Here is a 17,622-nt window from a genome sequence, read left to right on the forward strand (position 1 = left end):
GGAGTGGCCACCCCAGGCCTTGTCCTGGGGCCCCGCCCCCGCTTCCTTCCCCCTCCCAGCCTTGAAGGCAGGACCACCTGGCTCCCCCCAGCAGCCACCCACAGAGGCCAGTGTGACCCTGGGGTGCAGTCAGAGGCCACTGGGGTGCAGTGCCTGGACACAATCAGCGCTCACCCATGTGCTCACTTAGCAAAGCTTTACTAAGCACCTACTGTGTGCTAAGCCCTGCGCCAAGCACTTGACACAAATTCTCAGATGTTATGGTCTGAGCTTTACAGGTGAAACAACAGGCTCAGAGAGGGACAGTGGCCGGGCTGGGGCCACACAGGAGAGGGACAGGTGGGGATTCTAACCCAGCCAGCCCCAAGTCCCCAGGGTGCCCCAAACTCTTGCTTAGGAGCTGGGGGGTGGTTACCCCCACTCCCAGGAGTCTCAGCCGAAAGCAGCATCTCTCCTGGACACTTGCTGTGCCAGGAGCTGGGCAGGGTCTTTGGCACATCCCAGCTCGGGGACCTCCCGACAGCTTGTGACAATCATCAACCCCATGGTTTTTAGTTTAAAAAATGGTAAAGATTAGGGCTTCCCTGGTGGCGCAGTGGTTAAGAATCCACCTGCCAATGCAGGCGACACAGGTTCGAGCCCTGGTCCGGGAAGATCCCACATGCCGTGGAGCAACTAAGCCCGTGAGCCACAGCTACTGAGCCTGCACTCTAGAGCCTGCGAGCACAACTACTGAGCCCATGTGCCTAGAGCCTGTGCTCCACAACAAGAGAAGCCACCACAATGAGAAGCCCACGCACCGCAACAAAGGGTAGCCCCCGCTCGCTGCAACTAGAGAAAGCCCGCGTGCAGCAACGAAGACCCAATGCAGCCAAAAAAAAATAAACTAAATACATTTATAAAAAACACAAATGGTAAAGATTTGCCTCAATGCCAGGGAAGTGGAGTTAGATGAATCAGCAGTGGACCCTGCGTGCTACTTTGGATACAATGCAGGGTGACACTTCACAAGACCCCCGGAGCTGTCTCAGGGTGTTCGAACCGGGAGCAATATGTATCTCTCCTGTTTGTTTTTCTACAAGGAGCATCTATTATTTTTATAGTGAGAACAAAAATAGAACCTAGTATAGAGAAAACCATTAGACAACAGTGAGGGTAGATGTGACAGGGAGTGCTTGAGGTCTGGATGGGGTGGGAGGGGCCGCTGACCTTGCTCTGTTCTCTGCCCTGCAGGTCACATGGGCTGTGTTTATCTGGGTCCCCTCTAGGACAGCCTCATAGGAAGTCTCAAGGCTCCCTGACAGCAGCTTCTTAAGCCATGCAAAAATTCTTTCTGGAAACAAGGGGATTTATAAGTCAGGGTTTAGTGAACAGAAACCAACCTAGGTCTTTTGAGTAGGGAAGATTTAGTACAGGGAATTGGGTTGGTGAGGGAGCCTGGAAATGTCAAAGGCAGGAAGTGGTGTCACCAGACCCCAGAGGGTCAAGGTCAGCCAGGGAAAGCTAGACCATGGTAGGACTGCTCTGTGGACACTGGGACCCTGGAGGAGTCAAGCCACTGTCCACGTGCTCCCCCATCCCCGCCCTAGTTATGCCCTGGCTCTCACCTCCTCCCAAACCCAGAACCTCCCACTTGCCGAGCCTAACCAGGGAGCCTGTTGCACGAGAATTTGTCTCTCTAGGAGCAGTTTGCCAGTCACATCCGAACCCCAGTCTGGACTGATCCGGAGATACTTTTCTTGGTAATTGACAGAGTTCCTGAGCGTCAGCGGATTCTAGGAGCCCAGAGCCTGAAACCACCTGCTTCTCAAATTCATCCAGGGTCACTGTGTCAAAAGCTAACAAGACCGAAATTCCTCCTCACTCAGCTTGGACCATTTGAATTTGCATTCTTCATGTCAGTGTTTTTGAAAATTAATCGATATTTAAAATTTAGATGTAAATATATTTCTTTTTTGCTTTTAATAAGATTAGGACAGTGTCATTAACCACTGGGTGCTGTAATGGCAGGTGTGGAAACAAGCTACCAGGACCCCACCCCCGCCCCCGCCACAAATGTTCTAAAATGAGTTGATTTTAATAATGCAATTCAAAATTAAAAGTTACCAACATCACAGAAGGAGTCCACATGTAACAAGGACTCCAAGGACTTAATTAAATCATTTTAGGGCCCTAAATGGTACAGTAACCTCTGTTTTAGGCATGGACCAAGACCCCACAGAAAGCAAGCAATATTGCAGAAAGCCAACACCTAAGAAGTAGCTGCCAGAGACTTCCCTGGCCGTCCAGTGGTTGACTCCGAGCTTCCACTGCAGGGGGCGCGAGTTTGTTCCCTGGTCAGGGAACTAAGATCCCACATGCTGTAGCGGCGGCCACAAAAAAAAAAAAAAAAAAAGAAAAAGAAAAAAGAAGTAGCTGTCAGTGGGGCTCAGCACAGGGGAGGCCAGGGGGATCCACTGGTATAGGCAGACCACCCACTTCCTGGAGCAGTGTCTCTGCTCCCCTCCTACCTTCTCTTTGCTTTCTGGCTGGTTCATAAAACACACTCCACTTGATTTCGTCTTGGGGGTCCCTCCTGGTGGGAGATAAACAGCCTGTGAGTTCTGGGTCTGCCCAAGGCATCTGCTGTTCAGTAAGCCTTGCCCCCCTTCCCCATGAGCACACAAGCCCACCCAGGAGGCCTTTACCCTTTCTTCGACGACACACACCCGCTCTGGGTAAATACTGGGCCACCTGAAAACCTCAAAATGCTGGACGGGGGGCTCTCGGGCGGAGAGAGCTTCAGGTGGCTGCATCTTGGAGCTTCCTGACCCCTTCAGAGGTCACGCCATCTTCCCTTTGTCCCTTTATAGGACTTTTGTGGGCTTGCCCTCTTTCCAACATAGGGACAACTAAAAATCTTCCCTGTCCTCTCTCTAAGAGCCATTGGGTCTGGGACACTGCCCCTCTCTTCCCTTGGGTGCAATAAAAGAAATGCTCACGTATTGATGTCTGGGGAAGTCATGCTGGCTTATCCGTGAGTTAACTTGAACTTGATGCTAACTGGAACAGTCTGTTTGTGGCCTTCCAAGCATACACTGTACATCTGCTTTAACCATTAAAGAAAGGGGCGCACTGACCAGAAGCAAAGAATGTCCATGTTAAAATAAAGATGAGGGCTTCCCTGGTGGCGCAGTTGTTGTGGGTCCGCCTGCCGATGCGGGGGGCGCGGGTTCGTGCCCCGGTCCGGGAGGATCCCACATGCCGCAGAGCGGCTGGGGCCGTGAGCCGTGGCCGCTGAGCCTGCGCGTCCGGAGCCTGTGCTCCGCGACGGGAGGGGCCGCGGCAGTGGGAAGCCCGCGTACCGCAAAAAAAACCCAAAACAAAACAAAAGGGAAAAATAAAGATGAAATGCGTCCCTTCCTGGGACGCCAATGCTGGTGCTCCTTTGATAATAAGACTTCTTTCTCAAGTGCCAAGGCCATACTGACTCTCTGTGTACGTGCTGATCTGTTTTTTTGAAACCATGAAGGAATGTCTCCCTGACTTCTTTGATGTTCTTTGTTCTGACAAGACATAAAACTGTGCTGAAAACCATGCTTCTCCAGAGCAGTTCCTCGGAGTTATCTGAGAGGCTGTCTTCTGGGCTCTAGTCCTCAGTTTGGCTCAAATAAAACTCTTTTCCATTCCCATTACAGATTGTTCATTGATTATTTTTTCATTGACAGGTGTCACACTCCCCTCTCTTGCCCCTAAAGGTCTCCTCTGGCCTCTAAGATGCTTCTCTTCCTCCTGGCCCCGAGGCTGGCCCCCTCCATCCTGTTTTCAGTGTGCAGAAGCCTTTTTCACCTACTCCTGTTTTGCAAGGGAGGAAATATTGGAGTGAGGGAAGATGAGGTGACGGGGCTTCCCACACTAACGCCCAGACAAGACCGGGCACCCCGGGGACCCCGCTGCATGGCAAGAGGGCCCTTCCCCCACCCTTCCTCCCTGGCTCGTCCCAGGTTCTCCGTTCTCCGTCCAAGGAGCTGGAGGAGCCAGGTGCACTTGGCTGAGGGATTTCGTTCCATAACTGCCGCAGGTGCAGAAGGTGGCAGACAGGGAGGTCATTTCCAGACCACAGATGCCAGTCTCCACCCAGGCCCAGGGGCCCCCTTTCTGATACGGTTTCAGGAGGGTGCCCTCTTAGGAGGGGCCAGGGCTCCTCCCTGGTATCCTCCTCACCCACCCTCTGCGGTCACACCGGCCACCTCGGACAGCTACCTTCCCCTCCGGCCTGGTCTCCTGCCCGCCCGCTCAGTTCTACAGGACTGCATCCTCCTGGGGGCGGCAAAGTCCACTGCCTGCGTGTGCCCCAAGCCCCATGACCTCCTGGACCTCATCATCCTTCCCCACCCCGTGCCATGGCCATACCCTGGACTTTGTCATCTCCCAAGGTAATGAGCCCTGCGTCCACTCTCTGACCACAGCCCCCCCGCTGCCCACTGCATCCCTGCTCTCCCGCCTCTTCCTTGCCTCTGGACCACCTTGGGCCCCGCCCTCTCTCTTGCTCCTTCCCTGTCTCCCACTGCCAGGTCCTGCCTGCCTGACTCCGCCTGTCTGCTTTACTCACATCTGCACCTGGGCACGGTCTGGAGAAAGTTCCACCACCTTGCAGCCAGGAGCCTCTGTAAATTCACACCCTCCACACGGCCAGCTCTCCACCTTCCCAGCAGCCCTTCTGGGGGGATATTTGTCATCCATTTACCCGCCCGGGAAGGACCCCTCCTGGAAGGAGCGGGGGAAGGGGCTCTCCAACCGGAAGGAACAGCTTGTGCATTGTTCAGAGTAGGGGGGAAGGAGGGGAACTGGGTAACTTTAGAAAATTAATTAATTAATTTTCGGCTGCATTGGGTCTTGGTTACTGCACGTGGGCTTCTCATTGCAGTGGCTTCTCGTGTTGCAGAGCACGGGCTCTAGGCGCGTGGGCTCAGTAGTTGCAGCACGCGGGCTCAGTAGTTGTGGCACACGGGTTTCAGTAGTTGTGGCGTGTGGGCTTAGTTGCTCCGCGGCATGTGGGATCTTCCCGGACCAGGGCTCGAACCTGTGTCCCCTGCATTGGCAGGTGGATTCTTAACCACTGCGCCACCAGGGAAGCCCCCTCTACACAATTTTAAATCGGTTTTTGTTGTTGTTGTTATTGAGTTGTATGAATTCCTTTATGTATTTTGGATATTAACCCCTTATTAGATGCATAGTTTGTAAATATTCTCCCACATTCCATAGGTTGCCTTTTTATTTTAATTATTTCTTTTGCAGTGTAGAAATTTTAAGTTTGATGTAGTCCCACTTGTTTTTTCTTTTGTTTTTCATGCTTTTGATGTCGTGTCCGAGAAAACATTACCAAGACCCATGTTGGGGAGCTACTGTGTTTTCTTCTAGGAGTTTTAGGTTATGGGGTCTTATGTGTCTTTGATCTATTTCAAGTTAATTTCTGTGCATACTGTGCGACAGACGTCCCATTTCATTCTGGGCATGTGCTTATCCAGTTTTCCCGACACCATTTGTTGAGGAGACTATCCTGAAACCAATATTTTTAAAAGCTTCCCAGAGTACTTCTAACCAGGCTGACACCCAGAGCTGTGGAGTGTCAGCTGGAGCAAAGCAGAAATTTCATGGGCTCTCACTGCAGCCCCAGACCCAGGGCCCAGTCAGGCAGGGGCAGGAGGCTCTGGTCCCTGCTGCAGGGTGGGGTGTGTGTGTGTGTGTGTGTGTGTGTGTGTGTGTGTGTGTGTGTGTGTGTGTGTGTGTGTGTGTGTGTGTGTGTGTGTGTGTGTGTGTGTCTGGTCCCTGCTGCAGGGTGGGGTGTGTGTGTGTGTGTGTGTGTGTGTGTGTGTGTGTGTGTGTGTGTCTGGTCCCTGCTGCAGGGTGGGGTGTGTGTGTGTGTGTGTGTGTGTGTGTGTGTCGCCCCCCTGCAGTCCGGCAGCCCCCACAATCTCGGCCTCCCAGGGGCCCTACCAGAGCTCCCACTTACGGGTGCCCAAAGGAAGCTCAGGGTGAGCGGGAGGTGGGCACGGGCTGCCAAGTCCTGTGGTGGGAGCCCTCTCCCACCCCCTCCCCACCCCCCCACCCCCCCACCCCCGCCCCCGCTATGAGGGCTCTTTGCTGACCTGCAAACACACCAAATGGGTCAGGGATGACAGTGGTAGGGGTAGGGCTGGAGGTGGGGTAGGGATGACAGTGGTAGGGGTAGGGCTGGAGGTGGGGTAGGGATGACAGTGGTAGGGGTAGGGCTGGAGGTGGGGTAGGGATGACAGTGGTAGGGGTAAGGCTGAGGGGAGTTATTATGGGCCTGGCACTTTCCTAAGGCTTTGCATTAACTCAGTAATCCCGAAAGAGCCCTTGGAAGTCGTGCTGAGTATCCCTGATTTACAGGTGAGGAAATGAGGCACAGAGAAGTGGAGTTAATCCCCAAAGTTACAATACCGGGACGTGGCAGAGCTGGGATTCCAACTCGCACGTCGCATTCCTGAGGCCGCGATGGACGCACGGGCGCTCCCCTACACGCACACGCACACGCACACGCACACGCACACGCACACGCGCTGGGCACGCCCCCAGCGGCGCCAGGCCCTCCCCTCGTGGAGGAGGTGGGCCCCGGGGCGGGGCGAGGCAGGTCCCGGCGCCCGGAGGAAGTAGGGGGCTGCTGCCGGACTAGTCCTCCGGCTGGTCCAGCCATGGAGGCGGAGCCGCCGCTCTATCCGGTGGCGGGGGCCGTGGGTGCGCAGGGCGATGAGGACCAACTCGGGGTCCCAGACGGGCCCGAGGCCCCGGTGAGCGGGGACGGGGAAGGCGTGGCGGCGCGGGGACCGGAAGGGCCGGGGTCTCCCCCGCGGGAGCGGGATGCGGCCCCAGGGCCAGGGGGGGTGCCGGGGGCGGCCGGGGATGGACGCGGGGCTCCGGGGGTGCAGTGGCCGGGTTCGAGCGCCGTCGTGCCCCGCAGCTGGACGAGCTGGTGGGCGCGTACCCCAACTACAACGAGCAGGAGGAGGAGCGCCGCTACTACCGCCGCAAGCGGCTCGGCGTGCTCAAGAACGTGCTGGCGGCCAGCGCGGGCGGCATGCTCACCTACGGCGTCTACCTGGGTAGGCGGCCCGCTGCGCCCCGCGGGTTGGCGGGATGCGCCTCTGGCCACGCCGTTCCGCCCCGGGCCAGGCGAGGTGGCACGGCCTGGCGGGTTCTGCGCTGGGACCCAAGTCTTTCCCCTTCCCCCCGCGCGCCCCTCCCCAGACCTGAGGTTTCTCAGGGAAAGAGAAACCTTGGGGCCAGTCGGCTCCCTTCCTCTTTCACTTCTTCTGCGCCCTCACAGCTGCAGCTGCGGCCTCCGCACATGGGGGGACGGTGCAGTGTCCCCGGGGCCCAGCCACAGGCTTCGTGAGTGTGTGGGCGGGCCCTGGGCGCCCTGGGCAGGTCTGCTGCCTTCGGAATCAGGGGCGCTGAGGTCCAAGTGGCTGGCGGAGGGGGGGGGGGGGCGGGGGCGGGGCGGGGGTCTGGATTCAAGTCGCTGTCGTGGCCACTGGCAGGTAGGACTCTTGGCCCAGCCTGGGCTTCCCCTCTGTCCTCATAGGCATTGGAGTCGGGGATCCCTTTGGTGCCAGGCTTGCGTTCCAGCCTCTGCTTGGTTGCCCCCAGAGCCAGGTCGCCCCCTCCATGCCTGCTCCCTGTACCCAGGCCTTCTGCAGATGCAGCTGATCCTGCACTATGATGAGACCTACCGGGAGGTGAAATACGGCAACATGGGGCTGCCTGACATCGACAGCAAGATGCTGATGGGCATCAACGTGACCCCCATCGTGGCCCTGCTCTACACACCTGTGCTCATCAGGTGTGACACTGCTGTCTCTATGAGGGCTGCCTCCCTGATCTTGAAGGGGTGCGAGGGCTGGTGGACATGGAGTCTCCAGCTGTCCTGGTGTTCTTGGGGGTGGGGTGGGGAGAGAACTTACCTACCTGGAGGGGTGAGAGAGAAGGGGTGAAACCCAGGTTTGGGGAAGAAACAAGAGCTTTGCAACCAAGGCACCTTGGGTTTCAAGCAACAGAAATTCACTCAGGCTCCTTCCCTCAGATTGCCCGTACCCCATGTGGCATCATCTTCATGCCCTCCTTTGTGGCCTAGAGCTACAGTGACCTTTTGAGATCAGGGCTGTGGAGTTTCTGGAGAGAATCTGATCAGCCAGCAAAGCCCAGGAACGCACCACGAGCCCAACCAGCTGTGGCAGTGTTGAGGGACATTTCTCACTGAAAAGGGTGTGGCTGGGCAGGCGCCCCAGGGGGTCTCCTCCATACCGGAGCCTTAGTGGCATCTGGTGCAGTACAAAAACGCCCTCCACAAGTATCCTACCGCCAGGCAGTAGATCTGTGCTCAGATGGGACCCAGAGATCAGTGGACACATTAGATGAGTTCCCCTGTCTTTCCGAAACAATAACAACCCCCTCAAACTCTTTTATCACAATCGCACAAACAACATTAGAATCGTAATTGAAATCAGAAAAAAGAAAACCCCTCCCAAGCCCTCCAGGCAATCAGCTGACTTTGTTTTCCCAGCGGCTTGCATGGATAACGTTTCTGTCCTTGTCAACTGGAGTACGTGTATGGGCGTGCATGTGTGCACGTGCAGTGTCACTTTTGCTTTCTTTTCACTGCACACCTCTTGGCCTGCTTCACAGTGGGGACTTTCGTGATGTTAGCATCTTCTGCAGACGTGGGGGCACTGAACTGTGGCTCAGGGCTGGACATTGCGGCTCCCTCTTCTTTTTTGCATGTTCCCTTTATGCTTCTGGCTGTTTCCTCATCTTAAAATTAAAGAAAGAAAGAGAGAGAGAGAAAGAAAGGGAGGGAGGGAGGAAGGAAGGAAGAAGGAAAGAAAGAAAGCCTCCTAGAATAAACTCTCAGAACCGCCCTTACTAGGTCAGAAGCATACAAAAGGCTTTCTGGCTCTTGAAACTTAGCAGTATTATTAATGGCAAACTCATTTCGTTTCCTATGTGCTGGGCGTTTTATAAGCGTATCGCATTCCCTACAATCCAAGGTGGACGCTCTGATCTTAGACGCGGGGAGACCAAGAGGTTGAACCCATCCCCACAGGCAGCAACTGGCAGATTGAAGGTCTGAACCCAGGCAGTGACTCCAAACCCCATGCTTGCCCCCCAACCCAAACTACCAGGCTGACTTTCCAAAGGGCTGTACCATCTGCATGACCTCTGGCTGTATGTGTTCTTTTTAAAACCACAGCCTCACCAGCAATGAGTGCTAGTATTTTTACTTTTTGCTGTTTCAAAATTTACAGTGCAGTTTGGGTGCCCTTCCCCAAATAGATCAGAGGAGGCTGCCTGTCAATTTATTATGTGGCAAGATAAGGATAGTTAAAGAACCAGGACCCTGCAATAGAAGAGAAAGTAATTGTATCAGAAAACCAGAGTCACTGAGCTTTGAGCTTCCTGGAAACTCAGACAAAGAAAGGAAATAATAAGCACAAATATTCAAACAAACAGAACCGAAAACAAAACCAACCCAAAGACCGCAATGGTTGTGTCTAGCCTGAACAGCCTCCAGTGCCCTGAACGGGCCCTTATCCTGTCACTCGCCAACCTGCCTCTAACATGGTGCAACATTCTCCCAGAGCCAGTGAGGCCGTTGTTCTACAAGAAACTTCCCAACTGACCACAGTGGACTGAAAGGGCAAAGTGCAGAGGGGAAGGGGCGCCAGGGTTCCTCTCCCTGGTCCTCAGTCCCAGCTTGGGACAAGTCCCTCAGCTGTTCACCTGGGTCCTGTAGTCACTGCACATGGCTGGAGATGGGGGGCTGGCGAGTCAGCCCAGGACACAAATGAGGGTTGCATGTGCCCAAGGGCCACTGACTCATGACACCCTCTCCCCGCTTTATCTCCTCTATCCCTGCAGTGGCCGTGAGAGGCTCGAGGTTGGGGCAGAGCCCACATTACAGGTGTCTGGTTAGAGTGGCTCCCCTGAGGCCACCAGCAAGTCCATGTCTCTGAGACTTATCTTAGGACCCTCGACTCCAAGGCCAGGGGTCCCTCCCCACCTCATACAGCCTCAGGAGCTGGGGCCTGGCGTTGTGGCCACGCTGCTTTCGGGCTGCAGCGGTCTGGCTGTGCGCGTGGTGGCAGCATCCTCCTCCTACTGCTCGCAGGTTTTTTGGCACCAAGTGGATGATGTTCCTGGCTGTGGGCATCTACGCCCTCTTTGTCTCCACCAACTACTGGGAGCGCTACTACACGCTTGTGCCCTCAGCCGTGGCGCTGGGCATGGCCATTGTGCCTCTTTGGGCCTCCATGGGCAACTACATCACCAGGTGAGCCTGGTGGGCAGCAGGGTGGGAGACTGGAGACCTGGCAGAGCCTCTCCTGTGTTGCCCACCTCATCTTGGGGACCTTGGACCAGCCCCATCCGCCCTCTGGGCCTCAGTTTTCCTGTTCGTGAGACATTGGCTGGCCAGTCCATAAGCCTGGGTGCAGAGGTTGGGCTGGGGAGAGCTTTCTCTCCTTTGTGGTCCAGGATGGCCCAGAAATACTACGAGTACTCCCACTACAAAGAGCAGGACGAACAGGGCCCCCAGCAGCGCCCGCCTCGGGGCTCCCACGCACCCTACCTCCTGGTCTTCCAGGCCATCTTCTACAGCTTCTTCCACGTGAGTGCCGTGTGTGGGGACACTGGGGGTGGGGTATTCCAGGCCCAGAATCACATATTGGAGCCCATTCCACAGTCTTTTCAGCCCTCTAATCCCACTGCCCTTTCTTGAGCCAACTCCTGTTTGCTTACCTCTGGTGACAGAGACCTCATTCCCTCCCTGTCTACAGTGCTGACCAGGAGGAAGTCTTCCTGCACTGGGCATCCCCCCCCTACCAGGCTGCCCCCCGAGAGGTGGGAGGGCTCCTGTTCCCCGAAGGCTGTGCCCAGACCCGCTCCCAGATTGTGCCTGTGCTCCTTGCCCGGTTCCATGCCCCAAGCCTGACCCAAGCTGCCCTCCTGCCCACAGCTGAGCTTTGCCTGCGCCCAGCTGCCCATGATCTACTTCCTGAACCATTACCTGTATGACCTGAACCACACGCTATACAAAGTGCAGAACTGCGGTTAGTGCTCATGGGGGTGGGGTCCCTAAGGTCTGCTCACCTCCCCACTGAGTCACCCAGCAGACACTGGGCCCTCAAGGGCAGAAAGGATGCCCTTGCTCACAGGGCTCAGGGCTGAGAGCCTGGTATCCTACAGCTCTGATGACCGAGGCACAGGGCCTTGTCGTTAGGACATCTGATCCAGCCTGGGGTGGTGGTGGGGTGCATCAGGGAAGGCTGCCTGGAGGAGGTGCCATCTGGGCTGAGGCTGCCTGTGGGGTCTCTCAGGGCCAAGTATACCCTCAATGCAGGGCAAATGTATGGAGGTGGGAGGTGGACTGGCTCCCACGGCAGCCTCAGGGCAATAGGGCAGGAGGGAGGGGAGGTGCTTTCAGCCCCAGTGGCCCTCACCTCCAAAGTGCTTCCCAAAGGAACCCTGCCTTTGCCGGCAGGGTCCTTGCCCACCCCCTCTAACCCTCCCCTCACCTGCCTGCTTTGCTGCGTTTCTTTGTGGCCCAGCTGACAGTGTGCCCTGCTCCCTGCCTCATGATGCCCCCCACCCTCCCCTTTCTCAGGCACAAACAGCCAGGGCATCCTCAGCGGCTTCAACAAGACGGTTCTGCGGACGCTACCGCGGAGCCGAAACCTCATCGTGGTGGAGAGCGTGCTCATGGCGGTGGCCTTCCTGGCCATGCTGCTGGTGCGGCCCGTGTTGGGGGTGTGACGGGGTCAGATCTGGGGACCGTGGCGGGGAGAGAGGAATGCGGGCTGGGCGCGCGGAGGGCGGGCCGGAGGCTTGTTCTGAGTCCAGAGTTAGGGCTGAGTCCTGGGGAGGGGCCATGAGCCGAGGAGCTGGGCTGGAGGCTCGGAGGTGTGGCTGGTGCCTGCGGACTGAGAGAGGAATTGGAATCCCAGAGGCCAGTAAGAGGGGGTCCAGGCCTGGTACGGGGTCGAGCTGAAGACAGGGTCCTAGAGGATTGGCTGTGACGCGGGCTGGATCTAGGGCCTAGGATCAGAAGGTATGGCTCCAACTTGGGGGTGGGACCAGGAGGCAGAGCTAAGGCGTTGGGGGCGTGACTAGGTCGTCTCTTCGGGCTGGAGGCAGGGCTGGGAGGCTCATCTGTGGATTTGCCTGGGGGCGGGGCTGGGTCCCGGGGGCGGGGCCAGGATGCCCGGCTGCCCGCCCCCCTCCCTCCCTCACCTCCTTGCCTGCAGGTGCTGGGCCTTTGCGGCGCGGCGTACCGGCCCACGGAGGAGATAGACCTGCGCAGCGTGGGCTGGGGCAACATTTTCCAGCTGCCCTTCAAGCACGTGCGCGACTTCCGCCTGCGCCACCTCGTGCCCTTCTTTATCTACAGCGGCTTCGAGGTGCTCTTTGCCTGCACTGGTCTCGCCCTGGTAAGAGCAGCCTGAAGAGCGTTGCCAGATAAAATTACACGACATTCGTTAAATTTGAATCACAGAATAACAACGAATAAGTTTTGAATGTATGTGTATAAGTATGTACAAGTACAGTGGGCTCTCTGCATTCGCGGATCCGGAGGGCCCACTGTACTACCCCATTTTTTTTTTTTTTTTTTTTTTTGCGGTACGCGGGCCTCTCACTGTTGTGGCTTCTCCCGTTGCGGAGCACAGGCTCCGGACGCGCAGGCTCAGCGGCCATGGCTCACGGGCCCAGCCGCTCCGCGGCATGTGGGATCTTCCCGGACCGGGGCACGAACCCGTGTCCCCCGCATTGGCAGGCGGACTCTTAACCGCTGCGCCACCAGGGAAGCCTGTACTACCCCATTTTATATAAGGGACTTGAGCATCCGCAGGTTTTAGTGTCCGTGAAGCGTCCTGGAACCAATCCCCCGCAGACACCAAGGGACAATTGTAGGCCCGGATATTCCCCTCCTCCTTTTCCCTCTCTCCCCCCATCCCGCCCCTACCTTGGGAAAGTTACTTTCACCTCTCTGAGCTTGTTTCCTCATCTGTGAAGTCTATAATGGCCATGCTGACTTCCAGAGGAGTTGCACTGTTGAGATGGGATAACAGCCATCAAGTGTTTGGCTCCATGCGGGGTTCAGCCTTGGTGTCTGGGGACACTGTCCAAGCATTTTCTCACTGTCTGTCCCCGAGGAACCTTCCCACAAGCCTCGGAGGAAGCTGGCCCTGCGGTGGCCTAGAGAGGGCAGGACGTGGCCTGAAGTGAGACCTCGTGGGGAGGGCCAGAGCCTGGGCCGGCTGACCTCCAACCCTCACCTCTGTTCCCCCAGGGCTATGGCGTGTGCTCAGTGGGGCTGGAACGCCTGGCGTACGTCCTCGTGGCTTATAGCCTGGGTGCCTCGGCCGCCTCGGCGCTGGGCCTGCTGGGGCTGTGGCTGCCGCGCCCGGCGCCTCTGGTGGCCGGGGCTGGGCTGCACCTGCTGCTCACTGTCAGCCTCTTTTTCTGGGCCCCCGCGCCCCGGGTCCTGCAACACATCGGGGTCCTCTATGCAGTAGCCGTGCTCTGGGGTGTGGGCAGTGCCCTCAACAAGACGGGGCTTAGCAGTGAGTATAGCCGTGGGCCCTGGATGGCTGGGCAGGGGACCCTGGGGCTTCCTCAGGGCGGTTGCGGGGAGCACAGACATCCCAGGGACAGACATGGGGTTGATGGGCACACTGGAGGGCTGTTACGGGGTCCCGTGCACTTGGTGGAGGTAGGTGGGGATCCCTGTGTGCACTCTAGGGGTGGAAGGAAGTCCCGCGGACACTGCGGGGACAGATGAGGGCTGTGAACACCCTCGAGGCATGCCATGGACATCCTGTGGACCCCCAGGGTGGGCATGGGAGTCAGGGTGAGATCTTGTGGCTCCATGGGCTGGATATGGGGCTCTGTGGACCCCTCTTAGGGACAGTGCAAAAAAACACATTGGGGATGCCTCGTTTCATACCAGGGGACAGGGCGCAGCCTGGCATAGTTTTCGTGACACTGGAAGCAGGTGTCAGGGTCTGTGCCCCAGGGAGCATGGGACGCAGCAGGTGGCCCTGTCCACACCCCAGGAGGAAAGTGCACATATGGCATTTTTATAGAGAGGAGCTGGAAGCAGGCTGTAAGATCCCAACAGCAACCTTCAGAGTAGCCGAGTCCAGGCTCCAAGTCTGGGCTGCTAGGGTGGAGGCACTGGGGCCTGGGGCCCTGCTTGCAGAAAGGAGGGGGTGGGACAGAGTTCATCTGTGTGACGCTCTGGGCCCACAGGTGAGCCTTTGCCAGTGACAGGCAGCTGGTACACATGGGTGCAGCCATTTGGGTCTCCCACATCGGCACCTGTTCTGATGGGCCGGTGCCGTTAGCAGTTTTGAGCATCACCCCTATATGGCATGGTGGAGGTCATGCCTGCTGCGGGCTGGGCAGGGGATGGTTCAGGCAACCTCAGCACCCAACATCCGAGAGAGAGAATCAGACACTATATCTGCCACAGGGGATGGAGCCCCACACCCTGGACCACACTGTCCTGGCTGTTTTGCCTCTGGACCTTGAGCCCATATGTCTGGACTTGGGCCAGACCCCAGCATCCTCTTCTGCCCAGCTCCGCTTACTCCCTCCTCTGATGCCCCACCCCCGGGGGGGGGCTCCATGTCCCTTCACACACCCCCATGGGGTACAGTCGCACTGCAGGACCTCAGGATGGGAGTGTCAATGTCCTGAGTGGCTGCCATGCAGGCTTTCTCCCATTAAAACCTCACAGCACAGCATATACGTGTCATCTCATTTCACAGATGAGAAAAGTGGCTCTGGGGAGTTCACTTACCCCAAGTCACCCACAGACCCAACATCTGAATCCACATCCCTGTGCCAACTCTCTCCACCTTTCAGTCCTGAGAGTGGAATCTGAGTCTCCTGATTCCCTGTCCGAGGCTCTTTCTGCCCCACCCAGGGGAGAGTGCTTTGGGAAACAAATTCCTCCCTCCCAGCTTCAGGTTTGATTTGCAGAAAGCTTGTTGCTACAGCGATTTGCTCTCCCTGAGCCCTGGGTGAGGAAAAACAGCCCCTGCAGGCCTGGCACTGCATGCCTGGGGTTCGGAAGAAGGCAGGATGTGACTGCTCACAGAACTTCCCACTTCTGAGGCCACAGATGGGTCCCAGAGCAGGCCCGTTGCATCCCAGCAGGGGGGCCCGCTGCTCCAGCCTCTGCTCAGCTCCCAGGCAGCGTGATAACCAGTGTGTACACTAGGGGGCCAGCCAGGACTGGTTTACAGCGGCTTTCTGGGTGCTCCTGCCAAGGGCTGGGACCAGCACAGGGCATCGGGGGTCACTAGTGGGAGAACAGCAGCTCTGGGCCCCAGCTGGCACCTCTCCCCTTTCTGCCCCGTCCTGCCCACCTGCAGCACTCCTGGGAATCCTGTACGAGGACAAGGAGAGGCAAGACTTCATCTTCACCATCTACCACTGGTGGCAGGCCATAGCCATCTTCGCAGTCTACTTGGGCTCAAGCCTGCCCATGAAGGTGAGTGCCCCGCCCCCACTCGACCCCCTAGACAACAGAAACTTCCTGAGTGCCCGCCCTGGCCTCACAGCCCCTGAAGGGCACCACTGCCCCAGGCCAGGTCCTGGGCCAAGTCCACTGGGCGGCCCCACACCTATCACTGGCTTATTACTTACCGCTTCCCCTCCTGCAGGCCTCAGTTTACCCATTTCTGAAAGGATTCACAGTTTGCTCTCTACTTGTGGGCACATCCCAGCCGTCTTGTGGGTAGTTTGGTAACCTGTTCTCTAGACGTTGGGCTCTGAGATGGTTGCCGAGGGTCTGTCTCCCTTCTTGGCTCTCAGGGGTCCTCGTCCTCTGCTCTCACCTACTGGCGGGTCAGTTTAGCAGGTTCCGGCCAACTTTTTAAAAATAGGGATAGAATAGGGAATAGCAGGGAGTATGCCTGTGAATATGTGTGTACGTACTGAGTTATTTACAATGATTTCTGACTGCCTGTTACAGTCAAAACCTCTAAGAAGCATTACTTATGATCCCACATGTAAGGGACAGAGTAATCTAAGCTCTGGTAAGGGAGGGCCAGGCCTCCCTTCACATCTACCCTGTGAGGCAAAGGGATTACCATTACAGTTAGGGAAACCGAGGCCCTGATGGATAGGGTGACCATAAGGGACAGGGCTGGGCAGGAGGGTGCCCAGGAAGCATGGGTGGCGGGGCGGCTCCCAGGAGGAGGAAAGGACAGCAGAGGAGCTGCGGGGCTCAAGTCCCAGATGGGAGTGGGCTTATCGGGGCGAGGGGCTGGGCGGGGAGGGCGCAGGACTGAATGCCCGCGGGTCCACCGCATCCCTCCCTGTGTGCCCAGGCTAAGCTGACGGTGCTGCTGGTGACGCTGGTGGCGGCCGCAGCCTCATACCTGTGGATGGAGCAGAAGCTGCGGCGGGGCGTGGTCCCGCGCCAGCCCCGCATCCCGCGGCCCCAGCACAAGGTGCGCGGCTACCGCTACCTGGAGGAGGACAACTCTGACGAGAGCGACACAGAGGGCGAGTGCGGCGGCGGCCGGGGGGACTGCGCGGAGGAGGAGGCGGGGCCCGTGGGGTCAGAGCCCGGCCCCAAACCAGCCGGTCTCTGCCGCCGGCCCTGCCCCTACGAACAGGCGCTGGGAGGCGATGGGCCCGAGGAGCAGTGAGGGGCCAAGCCTGATCGCCGGCCTCGGTTTAACGCGTCTCGGGTCAGGGCCTCTATGATTCAGCGCCAACTTCTGGAAAGACCCTTGGCCCACCCGGGGTTCAGGAACGGCCCTCCCAGAGCCCCGGGCGCTTGGGATCCTCCCCGCAGCCCCCTCCAAGGGAGGGTGGGGCCTTGAGACCTCTTGGCCAGGCCCAGAGTGCCTAGGGACCGCACAGCCGAAACCCTCTTCCGACCCCAGGGGCCGCTCTCCACGACCCCCTACCGGCCCCAGCCCCGGGGCTGGGACCCCGCCAGTCCCGTCCCAGCTCTCGGCTACAGGCCTGGGCCGTGTGCGTCGCCCGCTTTGCACATCCTATCCCCATGGTCCGCCAAGAGGTACGACTTTAAGAACATGAGCAATAAAGAGATTTGTGTATTGTCCTGATCCGGAAGTCTCCTGCTGTGGGAGGACATTGACCACCCGGGGTGTGTGCCTGGCTGACCCTGCCCATTGGGCGCTGTGGCCGTCTGCCTTGATCCGGGGGGTGGGGGGGCGGGGGGGGGGGTCCCTTAAGCCCCGCCCACCAGACTGTCCTGGCTCCCGGAGGCACCACCCCTCCCCACACCAGCCCGATCAGCTCAGGACAAAGAAGCGCTCTGGGTGGTCTGTAGGGACCGCAGCGGAGTGTGATGGGGCTGCCAGTCCCTCGTCAGTCTAGAGGATGGGACGAAGCCCAGAAACCCAGGTCCCGCTGCCCCCTCCTCAAGCGTCCCCAGCCCTCATGCCCACCCCCATCCTTTTTTTTTTTTTATCCCTTGGGACGCTTCTGCCCACAGCTCCCCAAGGGACTCCTTTGGGGGCCAAGTCCACTTCTGAGGCGAGTGCAGGTCACCCCGTGTCCAGTGTGGGCCTGGGGCAT

The 17,622-nt window shown here is 57.9% G+C and overlaps 1 protein-coding gene and 1 long non-coding RNA gene across 4 annotated transcripts; one reads left to right on the forward strand and one right to left on the reverse strand.

The window, feature by feature from the left end:
* Positions 1–562: 562 nt before the first annotated feature.
* LOC117195924 (uncharacterized) lies at positions 563–6,518 on the reverse strand. Of its 2 annotated transcripts, none has more exons than XR_007478738.1 (3): positions 6,445–6,518; positions 2,511–2,575; positions 563–2,360 (listed from the first exon to the last, which is right to left on the reverse strand). It is a non-coding gene; the product is annotated as an uncharacterized LOC117195924 (long non-coding RNA). The 2 variants fall into 2 exon arrangements; XR_007478737.1 differs by lacking the exon at positions 6,445–6,518 and adding an exon at positions 3,120–3,341.
* An 89-nt stretch (positions 6,519–6,607) lies between these two features.
* UNC93B1 (unc-93 homolog B1, TLR signaling regulator) lies at positions 6,608–17,147 on the forward strand. 2 transcript variants are annotated; one of them, XM_049713305.1, is made up of 12 exons: positions 6,608–6,791; positions 6,962–7,103; positions 7,690–7,843; positions 10,169–10,330; positions 10,534–10,666; positions 11,015–11,108; positions 11,663–11,787; positions 12,303–12,485; positions 13,346–13,619; positions 13,798–13,906; positions 15,438–15,556; positions 16,398–16,564. In XM_049713305.1, exons 1-12 carry the CDS (start codon positions 6,696–6,698, stop codon positions 16,400–16,402), a joined length of 1,596 nt encoding a protein of 531 aa, XP_049569262.1. In that variant the 5' UTR covers positions 6,608–6,695; the 3' UTR covers positions 16,403–16,564. The 2 variants fall into 2 exon arrangements, with proteins under 2 accessions (XP_049569262.1, XP_004278075.1); XM_004278027.4 differs by lacking the exon at positions 13,798–13,906 and having other exon boundaries at positions 6,610–6,791; positions 16,398–17,147.
* The last annotated feature ends 475 nt before the right edge of the window (positions 17,148–17,622 follow it).

This window comes from Orcinus orca, chromosome 8, assembly GCF_937001465.1.
Source record: "Orcinus orca chromosome 8, mOrcOrc1.1, whole genome shotgun sequence".
NCBI classification, from domain to species: domain Eukaryota; kingdom Metazoa; phylum Chordata; class Mammalia; order Artiodactyla; family Delphinidae; genus Orcinus; species Orcinus orca.

Bases quoted from the DNA above. Each gene is read 5' to 3' on its own strand.
- UNC93B1 (XM_004278027.4), top strand. From the start codon at position 6,696: ATGGAGGCGGAGCCGCCGCTCTATCCGGTGGCGGGGGCCGTGGGTGCG. The intron at 7,844-10,168 runs GTGTGACACTGC...TACTGCTCGCAG, and splicing joins TACACACCTGTGCTCATCAG to GTTTTTTGGCACCAAGTGGA. The intron at 13,620-15,437 runs GTGAGTATAGCC...GCCCACCTGCAG, and splicing joins CAACAAGACGGGGCTTAGCA to CACTCCTGGGAATCCTGTAC.